Below are 17,170 nucleotides of genomic sequence, written 5' to 3' on the forward strand. Positions count from 1 at the left end.
CTATAATCTGTTGTCAGATCTGTATGTCTGTCCCTCCACTGATACCATAGAGTCTTGATAAGTGTAGCTTTATAACAGGTCTTAAAATTGAGTTTGACTGATTTCTCTCACTCTATTTCTCTTTCAAAATTGTTTTAACTATTCCAGTTCCTTTGTTTTTCCATTTAAATTTACAAATAATCTTGTCCATATCCACAAAAAGTCTTGCTGGGGGTTTGATAGGAATTGTGTTAAACTTGTATATCAATTTGGGGAGAATTGACATTTTTACTGTGTTGAGTCTAACAGCCCCATGAATCCATTCATTTACATTTTTGGTATTTTTCATCACGATTTTGTATTTTTAGCATACAAATCTTGTATATGTTTTGTTAGATTTATACCAGAGTATTTCATTTTTTTGAGCATTTGTGAGTGATTGTATTTTTAAATACAGTGTCCATGTATTCATTGGTAGAATATATAAGTATAGTTGCTTTTGTGTGTTCATCTTGTATCCTGCACTTTGCTGAACTCATATATTGGAGACTGTCGATTCCGTGGGATTTTCCACAGATAGCTATGTCATCTACAAAGAGAGACAGTTTTATTTTTTCCTTCTGAATCTGCATGTCTTTTGTTTCCTTCCCTTCCCTTACTTCACAGGCTAGAACTTCCAGCATTATTTTTAATGAGAGTGGTGAGAGTGGACAACCTTGCTTTGTTCTCAGTCTTAGGAGGAAAGCGTATAGTATTTTACTATTAAATAAAATGTTATCTGTAGGGTTTTTGTAGGTGTTCTTAATCAAGTTGAGGAAGTTTTCTTATATTCCTGTGTTTTGGGTAGTAGTTATTATGAATGGGTGTTGAATTTTGTCACTTTTTTTCTTCATTCATTGATATAATTGTGATTTTTCTTCATTAGCTTGTTTTTTTTCAATATATATTTATTTACTTATTTGTGCTGGGTCTTTTTAAAAAATTAGTTAATTTTTAGCTGTGTTGGGTCTTTGTTGCTGTGCACAGGCTTTCTCTAGGTGTGGGTAGCAGGGGCTACTCCTCTTTGCGATGTACAAGCTTCTCACATGCAGTGGCTTCTCTTGTTGCAGGTTGTGGAACATGGGCTCTAGGCATGCAGGCTTCAGTAGTTATGGCATGTGGGCTCCGTAGTTGTGGCTCATGGGCTCTAGAGCACAGGCTCAATAGTTGCGGTGCATGGGCTTAGTTGCTCCACAGCATGTGGGATCTTCCCAGGCTAGGGATCGAACCCATGTCCCCTGCATTGGCAGGTGGATTCTTTTTTTTTTTTTTAATTAATTAATTAATTAATTTATTTATTGGCTGTGTTGGGTCTTCGTTGCTGCACACGAGCTTTCTCTAGTTGTGGCGAGCAGGGGCTACTCTTCATGTGCGGCCTTCTCATTGCGGTGGCCTCTCTTGTTGCAGAGCCTTCTCATTGCGGTGGCCTCTCTTGTTGCAGAGCACGGGTCTAGGCGCGTGGGCTTCAGTAGTTGTTGCGCATGGACTTAGTTGCTCCGCGGCATGTGGTATCTTCCTGGAGCAGGGATGGAACTCGTGTCCCCTGCATTGGCAGGTGGATTCTTACCCACTGCGCCACCTAGGAAGTCTGGCAGGTGGATTCTTAACCACTGTGCCACCAGGGAATTCCTGTGCCAGGTCTTAGCTGCAGCATGTGGAATCTTTAGTTGTGGCATGCAGGCTCTTAATTGAAGCATGCGGGATCTAGTTCCCTGACCAGTGATCAAACTTGTGCCCCCTGCATTGGGAACACGGAGTCTTTACCGCTGGACCACTAGGGAAGTCCCTTCATTAGCCTGTTAATATGGTGGGTTATACTGATTTTTGAATATTGAACCAGCCTTGTGTTCCTGGAATAAACGTCACTTAATCGTGGTGTATAATTCTTCTGAAATAGTTTTATTGATCTTTGCTATTTTCTTTGTTTCTATTTCATTTATTTCTGCTCTGACCTTTATGATTTCTTTCCTTCTGCTAACTTTGGGTTTTGTTTGTTCTTCTTTCTCTAGTTTCTTTAGGTGCAAGATTAGATTGTTTATTTGGGATTTTTCTTGTTTCTTGAGGTAGGATTGTATTGCTATAGGCTTCCCTCTTAGAATTGGTTTTGCTGCATCCCACAGGTTTTGGATTGTTGTGTTTTCACTGTCATTTTTCTCTAGGTGTTTTTTGATTTCCACTTTGATTTCTTCAGTGATCTCTTAGTTCTTTAGTAGCCTCCATGTGTTCGTTTTTTACAGTCTTTTCCCCCTGTAATTGATTTCTAATCTCATAGCCTTGTGGTCAGAAAAGATGCTTGATACGATTTCAGTTTTCTTAAATTTGCCAATGCTTGATTTGTGACCCCAGATGTGATCTATCCTGGAGAATGTTCTATGTGCACTTGAGAAGAAAGTATAATCTGTTTTCAGATGGAATGCCCTATAAATATTAATTAAATCTATCGTGTCATTTAAAGCTGTGTTTCCTTATTAATTTTCTGTCTGGATGATCTGTCCATTGGTGTAAGTGGGGTGTTAAAGTCCCCCACTATTATTGTGTTACTGTTGATTTCCTCTTTTATAGTTGTTAGCATTTGCCTTATGTATTGAGGTGCTCCTATATTTGGTGCATATATATTTATAATTGTTATCTCTTCTTCTTGGATTGATCCCTTGATCTTTATGTAGTTTCCTTTCTTGTCTCATGCAACATTATTTTAAAGTCTGTTTTGTCTGATATGAATATTGCTACTCCAGCTTTCTTTTGATTTCCATTTGCATGGAATATCTTTTTCCATCCCCTCACTTTCAGTCTGTATGTGTCCCTAGGTCTGAAATGGGTCTCTTGTAGACAGCATATATATGGGTCTTGTTTTCATATCCATTCAGCCAGTCTTTTGGTTGGGGCATTTAGTCCATTTAAATTCAAGGTAATTATCGATATGTATGTTCCTATTACCATTTTCTTAATTGTTTTGGGTTTGTTTTTGTAGGTCCTTTTCTTCTCTTGTGTTTCCTACTTAAAGAAGTTCCTTTAACATTTGTTGTAGGGCTGGTTTGGTGGTGCTGAATTCTCGTAGCTTTTGCTTGTCTGTAAAGCTTTTGATTTCTCTGTCAAATCTGAGTGAGATCCTTGCTGGGTAGAGTATTCTTGGTTGTAGGTTCTTCCCTTTCATCACTTTCAATATATCATGCCACTCCCTTCTGGCTTGCAGAGTTTCTGCTGAGAAATCAGCTGTTAACCTTACGGGAATTTCCCTGTAAGTTATTTGTCGTTTTTTCCTTGTTGCTTTTAATAATTTTTCTTTGTCTTTAATTTTGTCAGTTTGATTACTATGTGTCTTGGCGTGTTTCTCCTTCGGTTTATCCTGCCTGGGACTCTCTGTGCTTTCTGGACTTGGGTAGCTATTTCCTTTCCCATGTTAGGGAAGTTTTCAACTATAATCTCTTCCAATATTTTCTTGGGTCCTTTCTTTCTCTCTTCTTCTGGGACCCCTATAATGCGAATGTTGATGTGTTTAATGTTTACCAGAGGTCTCTTAGGCTGTCTTCATTTCTTTTCCTTCTTTTGTCTTTATTCTTTCCATGCAGTGATTTCCACCATTCTGTCTTCCAGGTCACTTATCCTTTCTTCTGCCTCAGTTAATCTGCTATTGGTTCCTTCTAGTGTATTTTTCATTTCAGTTATTGTATTGCTTATCTCTGTTTGTTCTTTAATTCTTCTAGGTCTTTGTTAAGCTTTCCTTGCATCTTTTCGATCTTTGCATCTAGACTTTCAAAGTCCTGGATCATCTTCACTATCATTATTATGAATTCTTTTTCTAGAAAGTTGCCCGTTTCCACTTCATTTAGTTGTTTTTCTGGGATTTTATCTTGTTCCTTCATCTGGTACAAAGTCCTCTGCTTTTTCATTTTCTCTATCTTCCTGTGGCTGTGGTTTTCATTCGGCAGGCTGCAGGATTATAGTTCTTCTTGCTACTGCTGTCTGCCCTCTGGTGGATGAGGCTATCTGAGAGGCTTGTGCAAGCTTCCTGATGGGAGGGACTGATGGTGGGTAGAGCTGGGTGTTGCTCTGGTGGGCAGAGCTCAGTAAAACTTTAATCTGCTTGTCTGTCAAGGTGGGGCTGTGTTCCCACCCTGTTGGTTGTTTGGCCTGAGGCGACCTAGCACTGGAGCTTACAAGCTCTTTGGTGGGGCTAATGGTGGACTGCGGGAGAGCTCACACCAATGAGCGCTTCCCAGAATGCCCACCACCAGTGTCCCTGTCCCCACGGTGAGCTGCATCTGCCACCCACCTCTGCAGGCAACCCTCCAACACCAGCAGGTAGGTCTGGTTCAGTCTCCTTTGGGGTCACTGCTCCTTCTCCCTGGGTCCTGGTGTGCACACTACTTTTTGTGTGCCCTCCAAGAGTGGAGTCTTTGTTTCCCCCAGTCCTGTGGAAGTCCTGTAATCAAACCCTAGTGGCCTTCAAAGTCTGATTCTCTGGGGATTCTTCCTCCCATTGCCAGATCCCCAGGTTGGGAAACCTGATGTGGGGCTCAGAACCCTCACTCCAGTGGGTGGATTTATGTGGTATAACTGTTTTCCAGTTTGTGAGTCACCCACCCAGTGGTTATGGGATTTGATTTTATCACGATTGCGCCCCTTCTACCATCTCATTGTGGCTTCTCCTTTGTCTCTGGATGTGGGGTGTCTTTTTTGGTGAGTTCCATTGTCTTCCTGTCGATGACTGTTCAGCAGTTAGTTGTGATTCTGGTGCTCTTGCAAGAGGGAGTGAGCACATGTCCTCCTACTCTGCCATCTTGAACCAAATCCAATTCTTCTAAAATAAATTGCTGAATTCTATTTGTAATATTTTGCTAAGGATTTTTATGTCTGTGTTCAGGAAGGATATGGGTTTGTAGGGTCTTTTTCTTTTTTTTTATACTGGCTTTGTCTGATTTTGATATCAGGATAACAATACTGGCTTCATAAAATGAATTAAGAAGTGTTCCCTCTTCTATTTTTGGAAGAGATTGTATAGAGTTAGTTAATTCTTCTTAAAAATGTTTGGTAGACTTCTCCACTGAAGGTATTTGGACCTGGAATTTATTTTTTGGGAATTTGTAAATTGTGAATTAAATTTCACTAAAAATCATAGAGCTTTTATCTATTTCCTGTCAGGTGAGTTGTGATAATTTGTGGTTTTGGAGAAATAAGTCTATTTCGTAAAAGATGCCAAACTTTTGCATGTACATTTGTTCCTATATTAGTCTTTTGATGTCTGCAGGGTCTGTAGTGATTGTTTTTCTGTTTTCAGTTTTATTCATTTTTGCTCTGATTTTTATAATTACCTTTATTCTACTGGCTTGTGGTTTACTTTGCTCTTCTTTTTCTAGGGTCTTTTTCTAGAGGCTTAGATTGTTGATTTGAGACTTTTCCTTTTTTCTAATGTATGCATTTATTTATAAATTTGCTATAAATTTCTGCCATTGCTGCTTTAGCTGTGTCCTACAAATTTTGATATGGTATATTATCATTTTTATTCATTTCTGTGCATTTAAAAATTTTCCTTGAAACTTCCTCTTTGCTAAGGGATTATTTAGTATATTGCTTACGTTCCAAGTGTTTGGAGATTTTGCTGTTATATTCTTGTTATTGACTTCTAGTTTGATTCCATTGTGGTCAGAGAACATACTTTATATGATTTCATTTCTTTTAAGTTTGTTGAGGTTTGTTTTATAGCCTAGGATATGGTCTGTTTTGGTATATGTTCTTTGGACACTTGAAAAGGATATGTATTCTGCTGTTGTTGAATGGAGTCTTCTATAAATATTCAGTAGACCCTTAAATGATGGTGTTACTAAGTTCTTCTGTATCCTTGCTGATCTGTCTATTTACTCTTATTGAGAGAGGGGTATTGAACTTGTCTGTTTCACCTTTCAATTTTGTCAGTTTTTGCTTTACTTATTTAGTGGTTTTTTTGTTTGGTACATACATATTTAGGGTTGCTACGTATTCTTGGCCGACTGATACTTTATGATTATATAATGTCCTCTATTTCTGCTGATTTTTTTCCTTTGCTCTGAATTCTACTTTATCTGATATTAATATATAAAGTGTAATTTTATTTAATTTTAATTAATTTAAATAGGCACATGTGGCTGGTGGCTGTCATATTGACATTGCAGTCCTGGAAGATGGAGAGAGCTATGACACAATAAATTTAATTAAAAGGTAAATTTTATAGTATGTTAGAAGGTGTTAAGGGCAATGGGTGATTAGCAGGAAAGGGATATTGGGGCAGAGATAGTGGGGAATATGACTTTAAATTGGGTAATCAAGGAAGAAATCATTGAATGTGACACTTGAGCAAAGATTTGAAGAAGTGAGAGAATTAGCAATGCAAATATCTTGGGGAAAAGTATATTAAAGGACAAAAGGGAGGTGGGCCATAGTAAGAACTTTAGCTTTTACTCTGATAGACGTGGAGAGCCAGTTGAGAACTTAAAGCAGACGCTGATTCATCCTGACTTACGTTATATGAAGATCATTCTGGCTGGTGTGTTGAAAATGTACTGTAGGGGACAAAGAGTGGGAACAGGGAGACCTTTTAGGAGACAGGAATACAGGTGAAAGATGATAGTAGCCAGACCAAATGGTTAGAGCAGGTTTTTGAGAAAATATCAGACATTTGGTTTTAGATGTGTTACATTTGAATTGTTTATTAGGTAGATCTAAGGGGAGAAAGCAAGTGGATTGTCAGAGTTCTCCAGATCTATGAGTCCCTGCCCTTGTCGAGCTTGCACTTTACTGAATATGGGTAGTAAATACAATACATAAATAAAACAAATGGATAAACTATATACTATGTTAAAAGGTAAGTCTTACGGAGAAAATTTAGGTAAGGAAAGAGGGATAAGTGGTGTTGGGCGGCTGACTTCCTGAGAAGGTAACAGTTGAGTAATAGGAGTAATGATAGGAGAAAACACATCTTTTAGATACCTGATATAATATTAGTTTAGGTAGAAGGGACCAAATGTAAAGATTCTGAGAAGGGAGCATGGCTGGTGTTTGAAGAACAAGGAGGTGAAGTATGGCTGAAGTGACATGAGCAAGGGAAAGAGGATTAGGGATGACAGCATGGAAGTAAAAAGTGTCTGGGTTATATACCATTTTAAGGGCTCTGGCTTTTATCCTAAATGAGATGGGAAGCTAGTGGACAGTTTAGCAGAAAAGAGGCATGGTTTAACTGAGTCACTCTAGTTGTGACTGAAGGGGCAAGGGTGGAAGCAAGGAGATTAGTTAGGAGACTTTTACACTAATCTGCCTTGGTAGCCATGGAGATGGTGAGGAATGATCATATTCTGGATACATTTTGAGGGTTGCAATGACAAAATTGGCTTACTGATTGGATGTGGGACGGCAGGAGTCAAGAATTATTTCAAGATTTTTGACCTGAGCAGTTGGAAGGATAGAGTTGAGGGCATTAATTGAGATGGGAAAGACTAGGAAGAACAGGTGTGAAGTAGGCAATCAGGAGCTCAGTTTTGAACATGTTAAGTTTATGATGCCTATTGGACATCCAAATAGGTGTTCAGTAGGCATGCTTATTATGAATACTTTTTTCTTAATGAAATAATTGTCCTAAAACAATGTACTCACTAATCTGAAAATATATTGCATTTGTTAATATCTTAATTTTTAACATGTTTAATCCTGAAAAATTTTGAGTATTTTGGAGCGAGAGAGAAATTGTTTGACTGCTTTTTGGCTTTGCTGCTGCCAGAGTTGATGGTACTTTCTTAGAGTTAAATGAAGATATCATTCCAATTTTAGACATAGTCTGAGTGTTTCAACTTGCTTTCTATTTTAGGTCCTATTACTGCTGGATTGTGCAAGATATTTAACCCTATTTTCTTTGAGTTATGACTTAAATATCAAACATCTTAAATAAGAAAAGGGAAACATTTTAGTTTTGGAAGTCAGAATGCCGAGGAGAAGGAAAAATCTTGGGGGATGTCCTTTTCGGAAGATTGCAAACTCTAAGGAAGTTGTATCCAGTGTTGCTAGTCATGAGGAGCCAACCACTACTCTTCCTTCCATGTATGAGACAAAAGTTGATCAGGAAGAACTCTTCACCAGTATCTCAGAGATGTTTTCTGATCTGGATCCTGATGTAGTGTATTTGATGCTTTCTGAATGTGATTTCAAAGGTGAGAAAAAGTTTAGTTTGAACCCATTGCATCTTATAAGAAAATTTCATGTACTATGCCATGACCAGTAGTAATATAGAAAATGACCACCTTATTTCTATTTTGTTCATCATTTTTTGAATATTTGCTGTGGGCAAGGTACTAAGTTTGGTATTTCGAGGGATATGAAGAAGAATAAAGCATAGTTTCTTCTTTTAAGAAATGTACAGTTCTAGGTGTAAGATGTGTGTACAGATATCATATTCTATGTTTTATTTCCTTTTATCTTCCCTCTAGAACAGGTTGTCCCTATTGATGTTTTGGACCGGATAATTCTTTGTTGTCAGTGGCTTTTCTGTGCATTGTAGGATGTTCAGCAGCATCTCTGTCCTGTACCCACTAGATGCCAGTAGCACATTCCTCCCTACTACCTTAGTTGTGACAACTAAAAATGCCTCAGTATGTCGTCTTTTTGTCCCCTGGGGGGCAAAATCATCCCCAGTTGAGACCTACTAACCTAGAATGAAGCTCCATAAAAATAGGGATTTAAAAAACTGTTTTGTTTTACTGCTGTAACTCTGAGTCCCCAAATACCAGGTGACTCAGTAGGATATCAGTAAATATTGAGTGAAAAGGTAATTATAATTTTGGAAATGAGAGCTGATTAAGAGTTGAGGATAACAGAGTATTGTGGTTTCAAAAAATTGGCTTTGGAGTCAAGAAAACTAGGTTGGATTTCCAGCTCTGCCACTTAATAACCTTCCTGGGTCTCAGTTTTCTTATCAGTTAATAAGAAAAATAATAGGTATGTGTCTCATAGGACTTTTTCAGTGATGGCTGAGTTTTCGTTTTTTTCAGTTTGTTTTGATAACGTCTTCATTACAGTAAGTTATTAATGACTTGTAATAAATTGTTTAGATGTATGTTTGTGGACAGAGGGGAAACTATCAAATTTGACTGGATGACCAAATTAAAAATTGATGTTTAGTATTGCTGTTGGCCATGATTAAGATAAAATTATCCTAGGTTTGGGGAGGTTTGGTAATGTGATAAAGTTCCATTATTTTTACATTCCATGGTCTGTGATGTGAGCATATTTTACCTATCCTGTTATGATTTGTAGGCAGAAAACAAGTTTTCAGCAGTCCACATGATGCTCAGAAATGATTGTGTTTACAATTTAACTTGTGGCTTCAACATTTATTTCCTGATTTTGATGTGTTTAAAATTTATTTGTTGCACATACACTAACATAGCAATGAAGAATTACAAGGAAAAGATCCTTATATCCTAACAGAAAACATTTCTCTTTTCTAGGATCTTCTCTATACCTTGTTCATAAATACTGATTTTTGAGTTTTGAGTAATTTGAATAATATTGATAAAATTGTGTATTCTACTTTTTAAACTTAACCTAATGTAAGCATTTTTTTCAGTGTTGGCTGCAGTCTTTATATTTATTTTTAGTTGCTTTCTAATATTCCATTGTTGGAATGAAATGTTGCTGTGCTCTAATTTATTTAATTATAACTCAGTTTTACATGAATAATTAATATTGCAAAGAACATCTTGGTACAAATAACCTTTTCCGTCTTGTGGATTTTTTTCTCAGTCCCAAAGTTTTATTTTCTTCTATCACAGGGTAAGGACAGTTTTTGGCTCTTGGAAACATCCCGCTAAATTGCCTAATAAGGAGGTGTGCCATATGGTACCAGGATGGGGAGGGATAAAGTGGGAGATTGGGATCCACATATACACACTACTACATATAAAATAGGTAACTAATAAGGACCTACCATATAGCATAAGGAACTCTTTGCAATACTCTATAATGACTTACATGTATATGTATAACTGATTCACTTTGCTGTAAAGCAGGAACTAACACAATTGTAAATCAACTATACTTCAATAAAAATTAATTTAAAAAAGTAAATTTACCTTATTAAAAAAAAAGAGGCATGCCAATTTGTAATGACACCAGAACTGTATAAGTATATGGGTTTCATCACAGCCTTTTCAGTGTTGAGTGGTATTATTTTAGATTTTAGGAATAAGATTTTACCTTTTCTTAATGATTTATTTTTTTAGATAAAGAGAAATGTTGAACATTTTTGTATAAGATTGTTTATTAATTCTTGTATTGTGTAAATTGTGTTTTTCATTGTTTTATACCAGTTTTAATTTTTTTCAACACTCTAAGAACTTTTCTTTTGTGTTTTATATATATATAGTTTCATCTTTTACTTATTTTTACTTAACACTTTTTTTCATTATATACACATTAATTTTTTTTTGTTGATCTTTTCTGTTGTGATTTTCCTATCACATAGATATTTTTCTTAGAAATATCTCTTACATTTGTTTTTTTTTTCCCTTTTTTCTTTTTTCCATGTTTAGGGCTTCTAGCTTTTGTAGTATTGCTATAGTCTTCTAACTGGTCTCTCTGCCAGGCTTGCCCCCGCCAATCCCTCTTTGTTTTTCTTCTTAAGGGATCATAAATTGGGTGCTTACTAGGTGCCAGTCCTTGTGCACAGCCCTTTTTCATGGATTATCTCATTTAATCCTCACAACAACCCTATGAGGTAGGTACTTTTATTATCCACACATTGCAAATGAGAAAAATCAAGGCTTAGGAAAGTTAAGTGACTTGTTCAAAGTGTTACTGCCAGCAAGTAGGGATTTAAATGTCGTTCTGACGTCTGGCCAGAGCTTTTACCTACTGTGCTGTGCTGTGCTGTTTCCACATTTATCTTCCTTCAAATGAAACAAGATAAAACATGGAAATAATATAAAAAAGCCTCAAATTTCAGTTGCTTAACAATTTTAATGGCTCTGTATTTATGTTATAATGGAAAGAGCTCAGCATTGGAGTCAGACATACCGGTCCTGGCTCTGTCACTTCCTATCTGTGTAACTTGGGCTAAGTTAATGTACTTTCTGAACTTCATTTTCTTCATTTGTTTGCTAGGAATACTATATCTCATAGTATAATTTGAAGATTCAGTGAGATGACAAAGCATCTAGCCCAAATGCTGTGGCAGGTAGTTTCCCTTCAAGTTCCCTTAGAAAGTAAAATTGATACTTCTTACCGTGAAATACAGGACCCTTCCAAATTTCACTTAATTTCCCTTTCCAGTTTTATTTCCTCTGCTTACCCACCATACTATTGTGTACTCGCATTCCAACAAACTTCTCTGAATACCTTAAACATGCTTTGTGTTTTCAAGACTGGCCTTGCCTGTCCCTTCTGTGTCTGACAAGTTTCTTTTTGATCTTCAGTTCCCAGTTCACATATTACCTTATGTGAAGTCTTTCCTTACTCTCCTATAAGGCTGTAAAGGCATTTGTATATTATTAAAAGTGTGCATTATTTAATCTATATTATAGTGTAATTTCTTATAATGTAATTATCTTTAATTGCCTCCATTAGACTCCAAAAATCTTTGAGTGTAGCTAAAAACTGTCTTACTCATCTTTATACAAAGTATGTCTGCTATGTAGTACTTGCTCATACATATTTTTTGTATTAAGTGAAATTCATAGCACAGACCATACAAACAAATTAGATTTACTAGGAGAGTACTTAAAATACTTCATACTTAAAAGGACGTGCAGTAGGTAAGTAAGTATTTGTTGAGTAAATCAGCTGGTTTTAGGATCTTTGTAAACAACCCTAATGTATACAGTTAGATATTCTTATTTTTACACAGTAAATTCATCAGAGACTATCTACTTGATAGCAGTTCATTAGCCTAGTTTATTACTGTTTGTCTGAAAGTAACAACATTTCATGTCTCCATAATTGAAACCTTTCACTAATACAGTCTGATATATTAGTAAAATATTAATTTAAAAAATGACTTGAGTATTTATAAATTTCTCTATATTTCATTCAATGTGAATTCTAGTATAATTTTATGTTGGTTTTAATTAAATTATATTTTACTATTTTCAATACATATAGATATATTTTGCTGTTGTTATTGTTGTTCTTGTTGTTGTACAGTTGAAAATGCCATGGATTGTCTATTAGAATTATCAGCCACTGATGCTAAGATAGAAGAATCATCTTCAAAAAGCTTCATTGCCTCTGATACCCAAGTAAATGCAGTGGGATGTGAAATAATGGAAAAGTGTCCTCCTGAAGAAGAGAGTGAAGATTCAAAAATGGATTCATTTTTGGACATGCAGCTAACTGAAGACTTAGATTCCTTAATACAGAATGCTTTTGAGAAATTGAACTCTTCTCCTGATGACCAAGCATACTCATTTTTTCCTTTGCAAGATGTTAATAATTTTAGTGACCCGAGTGCATTTATACATTCAGAATCAAGTAGTACAACTCCCATTCTTTCTACCCAAAATATGGATTTGAGCAGTGAAAATGTGGAGAGTTCTGCCTCTACGTTAAGTTCAAATCCCTTAACTTCACGTTCAGTTTCAAATGAGTCCAAAAGTTTTACAAAGGATAACACATTGGCATTGAAAGATTCTCTTCTCAGTACTTCTTTAAATGTTACAAATGACACCATGGTGGATTGTAGCAACCAAGTTCAGAAAGAGCTTTTAGAATCTGAGGGTTTTGAGACTCAGTTCTCTCAAGCCCCTGTAGATTTGGATGCCAGTGAACTTCAGCCTCCTTTAAACCTTACTGTGCAAAATCCGGGGCTTGGTTTACTAGGTACAGGTGGTGATCAGAAGTCTGCTTCTGTCCCTGATGTTTTTGTACCTTCTGAAGAATTCAGTTTCCAGTCACACAGACATACTGAACTGCCACCAAAGGGGAAGGATATGAATTACTGCCCAGTACTTACCCCTCTCCCTCTACTGCTGCCTCCTCCTCCCCCTCCACCAATGTGGAATCCAATGATTCCTGCTTTTGACCTCTTTCAAGGAAATCATGGCTTTGTAGCTCCTGTTGTAACCACAACTGCACGCTGGAGACCTGTCAACTATACATTTCCACCCCCGGTTATTTCTCATACTTCCTCAACAAAGGCATGGAGAAATAAAGACGCAACCAGTGCTTATCAGGTACAAGAAACTCCAGTTTCTCAGGTTGTAAGAAAGAAGACATCATCTTATGTTGGACTAGTTCTTGTTCTTCTCAGAGGGCTTCCGGGATCAGGAAAATCTTTTTTAGCAAGGTATGAGGTTTAATTGAGTTTAAAGAAAGAGTGTAATGCATGAACTTAAATATTTATAACAACATGAATATGTGAAATGACTTTAGTTCATAGAGATGTTCACTAATTTTTTTTTAACTTTGTAGCTAATAGCACTGTTTTCTCCAGAAGTTTGTATTGAATTCTTTCATCTCAGAATATCATTTTGACAGACAGAATAGAGGAAAAAATTAATGATTCCAAGATTGTGAGCTTGTGAGATCAACAGAAAGAAGTTCATGTAGAAGTGAACTAATTTGAGTGGGAGAAAGATGAATTCAGCTTTGATTATAGAGATAAAGGGCCGTAATTGATTTTGAATTCAAGGAAGTCTTACACACAGGAATTCTACTGGTAGTTGGAAATTTGGCATTGTAGCATGTTGCTAAATAAGGTTTTAGAAATGTATGATTTGGAGGAAGAGAACATAGGAGGAATCACTGGTAGTAAGAGAACTTCAAACTTTCAATGATTTATTTCTTACAAAATGTACTCACCCCTCAGTTATTTTATCTCATCTGTCCATCTATATCCCTTTTGTAATCAAGGTATGTTGTAGATGCCATGGTCTGAGAGACTAGAGTCAGGGTTAGAGGCAGCTTTGTTGTGTTTTCAGTGGCACTTGTTAAAGAGTGTTATTTTCAGAGTTTTCTCCTACCCACCCCCCTCTTTAAATTCCAGAATATTTATATCTAATATATTTTATTTGCCAGTTTTTTCCTTTTCCTTCCAAATTGAAACTCTGCTCTCTTCTATTTTTAGCTGGGTCTTTTCTATTTGATCTTGGGTGTATCTAGTCTTAGTGAGTATGCATGTATACCTTGATGAACTCATTTTCAGTTGTTTTTTAATGTGCTTTCTTAGTCTGGATTTATCTTCCAATAAACTTCCACATATTCTACTCATACACTCATATAAGTATATTCTTCTGTAGACATAGGCTTTCTCATTGATTTAATGACTACAGGAATAAAAAACTTTAATTTATTATTATAGATATTACAGTCAGTTATGCATTTTGTGGAAGAGTGGAACAAAAGGTGGTACCTTAAAAAGTAATAGTGCTGTGACATAGGTTTGAAGAACTAGGTTTCAGAGGCCTTAGAGCCAGAGGCAGTTAGAGATCGGGAAGAGAAAGAAGTGCTTGTCACAAAGTTGGAGCTTACCAATAATTTTTTTTTTCTATACAAAGTGGAATTTTTTTAAATCTCTTTATTGGAATATAATTGCTTTATAGTGTTGTGCCAGTTTTTGCTGTACGACAAAGTGAATCAGCTGTATTTATACATATATCCCCATATCCCCTCCATCCTGCAACTCCCTCCCAACCTCCCTATGCCAGCCGTCTAAGTCATCATCCATCATCAAGTTGACCTCCCTGTGTTATGTGGCAGCTTCCCACTAGCTATCAGTTTTACATTTGGTGGTGTATATATATCAGTGCTGCTCTCTCACTTTGTCCCAGCTTCCCCTTCATCCACCTTCCCCCCGCACTTGCCGTGTCCTCAAGTCCATTCTCTACATCTGCATCTTTATTCTTGCCCTGTCACTGGGTTCATCAGTACCATTTTTTTTAGATTCCATATATATGAGTTAGCATACGGTATTTGGTTTTCTCTTTCTGGCCTACTTTGCTCTGTATGACAAGAGTCTAGGTCCATCCACCTCACTACAAATAACTCAATTTCATTCCTTTTTATGGCTGAGCAATATTCCATTGTATATATGTGCCACAACTTCTTTATCCATTCATCTGTTGATGGGCATTTAGGTTGCTTCCATGTCCTGGCTATTGTAAATATTGCTGCAGTGAACATTGTGGCACATGTTTCTTTTGGGATTATGGTTTTCTCAGGGTATATGCCCAGGAGTGGGATTGCTGGGTCATATGGTAGTTCTATTTTTAGTTTTTTAAGGAACCTCCATACTGTTTTCCATAGTGGCTGTACCAACTTACATTCCCACCAACAGTGCAGGAGAGTTCCCTTTTCTCCACACCCTCTCCAGCATTTATTGTTTCTGGATTTTTTTGATGATGGCCATTCTGACCGATGTGAGGTGATACCGCATTGTGGCTTTGACTTGCATTTCTCTAATGATTAGTGATGTTGAGCATCTTTTCATGCGTTTGTTAGCCACCTGCAGGTCTTCTTTGGAGAAATGTCTATTTACGTCTTCTGCCCATTTGTGGATTGGGTTATTTGGTTTTTTGGTATTACGCTGCATGAGCTGCTTGTATATTTTGGAGATTAATCCTTTGTCTGTTGCTTCGTTGGCAAGTATTTTCTCCCATTCTGAGGGTTGTCTTCTTGTCTTGTTTACGGTTTCTTTCGCTGTGCAAAAGCTTTTCAGTTTCGTTAGGTCCCATTTGTTTATTTTTGATTTTATTTCCATTATTGTAGGAGGTGGGTCAAAAAGGATCTTGCTTTGATGTATGTCATAGAGTGTTCTGCCTGTGTTTTCCTCTTAGAGTTTTATAGTGTCTGGCCTTACATTTAGGTCTTTAATCCATTTTGAGTTTATTTTTGTGTGTGGTGTTAGGAAGTGTTCTAGTTTCATTCTTTTACTTGTTGCTGTCCAGTTTTCCCAGCACCACTTATTGAAGAGGCTGTCTTTTTTCCATTGTATAATCTTGCCTCCTTTGTCAAAGATAAGGTGCCCGTATGTGTGTGGGTTTATCTCTAGGCTTTCTATGCTGTTCCATTGATCTATATTTCTGTTTTTGTGCCAGTACCATACTGTCTTGATCACTGTAGCCTTGTAGTATAGTGTGAACTCAGGGAGCCTGATTCCACCAGCTCCATCTTTCCTTCTCAAGATTACTTTGGCTCTTCAGGGTCTTTCGTATTTGCATACAAATCGTAAAATTTCTTGTTCTAGTTCTGTGAAAAATGCCATTGGTAATTTGATCGGGATTGCGTTGAATCTGTAAATTGCTTTGGGTAGTATAGTCATTTTCACTATGTTGATTCTTCCAATCCAAGAACATGGTATGTCCCTCCATCTGTTTGTATTGTCTTTGATTTCTTTCATCAGTGTCTTCTAGTTTTCTGCATACAGGTCTTTTGCCTCCGTAGGCAGGTTTATGCCTAGCTATTTTTTTCTTTTTATTGCAGTGGTAAATGGGAGTGTTTCCTTAATTTCTCTTTCTGATCTTTATTGTTAGTGTACAGGAATGCAAGAGATTTCTGTGTGTTAATTTTGTATCCTGCTACTTTACTAAATTCATTAGCTCTAGCAGTTTTCTGGTAGAATCTTTAGCGTTTTCTGTGTATAATATCATGTCATCTGCAAAGAGTGACAATTTTACTTCTTCTTTTCCGATTTGGATTCCTTTTATTTCTTTTTCTTCTCTGATTGTTATGGCTAAAACTTCCAAAACTATGTTGAATAATAGTGGTGAGAGTGGGCACCCTTGTCTTGTTCCTGTTCCTAGAGGGAATGCTTTCAGTTTTTCACCATTGAGAATGATGTTGTCTGTTGGTTTGTCATATATGGCTTTTATTATGTTGAGGTGATTTCCTTCTATGCCCATTTCCTGGAGAGTTTTTATCATAAATGGATGTTGAATTTTGTCAAAAGCTTTTTCTATATCTATTGAGATTATATTGTTTTTATCCTTCAATTTGTTAATATGATTTATCACATTGATTGATATGCATATATGGAAGAAACCAATAATTTTTGAATGAATAGAGAGAAATAACTGGAAAGTTCAGAGACATAGAAGCTGAGTTTTCTCAGAGAGAACGGTCCATAGTATTAAGCTAGTGTGCAAGCCCAAGGCAAATAAAAGATGAAAAATGGCTCTTGGATTTATTGGAAAGAAGG

At 36.6% G+C, this 17,170-nt stretch overlaps 1 protein-coding gene across 7 annotated transcripts in view; it reads left to right on the forward strand.

Annotated features, from left to right (window-relative positions):
- The window catches only part of N4BP2 (NEDD4 binding protein 2), a 90,460-nt gene that overhangs the window by 18,592 nt on the left and 54,698 nt on the right, over window positions 1–17,170 (forward strand). For 5 of the 7 annotated variants that reach the window (XR_009052540.1, XM_057726126.1, XM_057726123.1 and 2 more), the window contains 3 exons: window positions 6,131–6,213; window positions 7,853–8,192; window positions 12,181–13,321. Coding sequence is in view for 6 of the 7 variants with exons in the window: in XM_057726126.1 (XP_057582109.1) it covers window positions 7,967–8,192; window positions 12,181–13,321 (1,367 nt within the window). In the remaining variant the exon portion in view is untranslated. Of the gene's footprint in view, window positions 1–6,130; window positions 6,214–7,852; window positions 8,193–10,663; window positions 10,757–12,180; window positions 13,322–17,170 lie in introns of those variants that run through there. The other 2 variants (XM_057726125.1, XM_057726124.1) reach the window with 2 other exon arrangements.

This window comes from Hippopotamus amphibius, chromosome 3 (assembly GCF_030028045.1).
Source record: "Hippopotamus amphibius kiboko isolate mHipAmp2 chromosome 3, mHipAmp2.hap2, whole genome shotgun sequence".
NCBI classification, from domain to species: Eukaryota; Metazoa; Chordata; class Mammalia; order Artiodactyla; family Hippopotamidae; genus Hippopotamus; species Hippopotamus amphibius.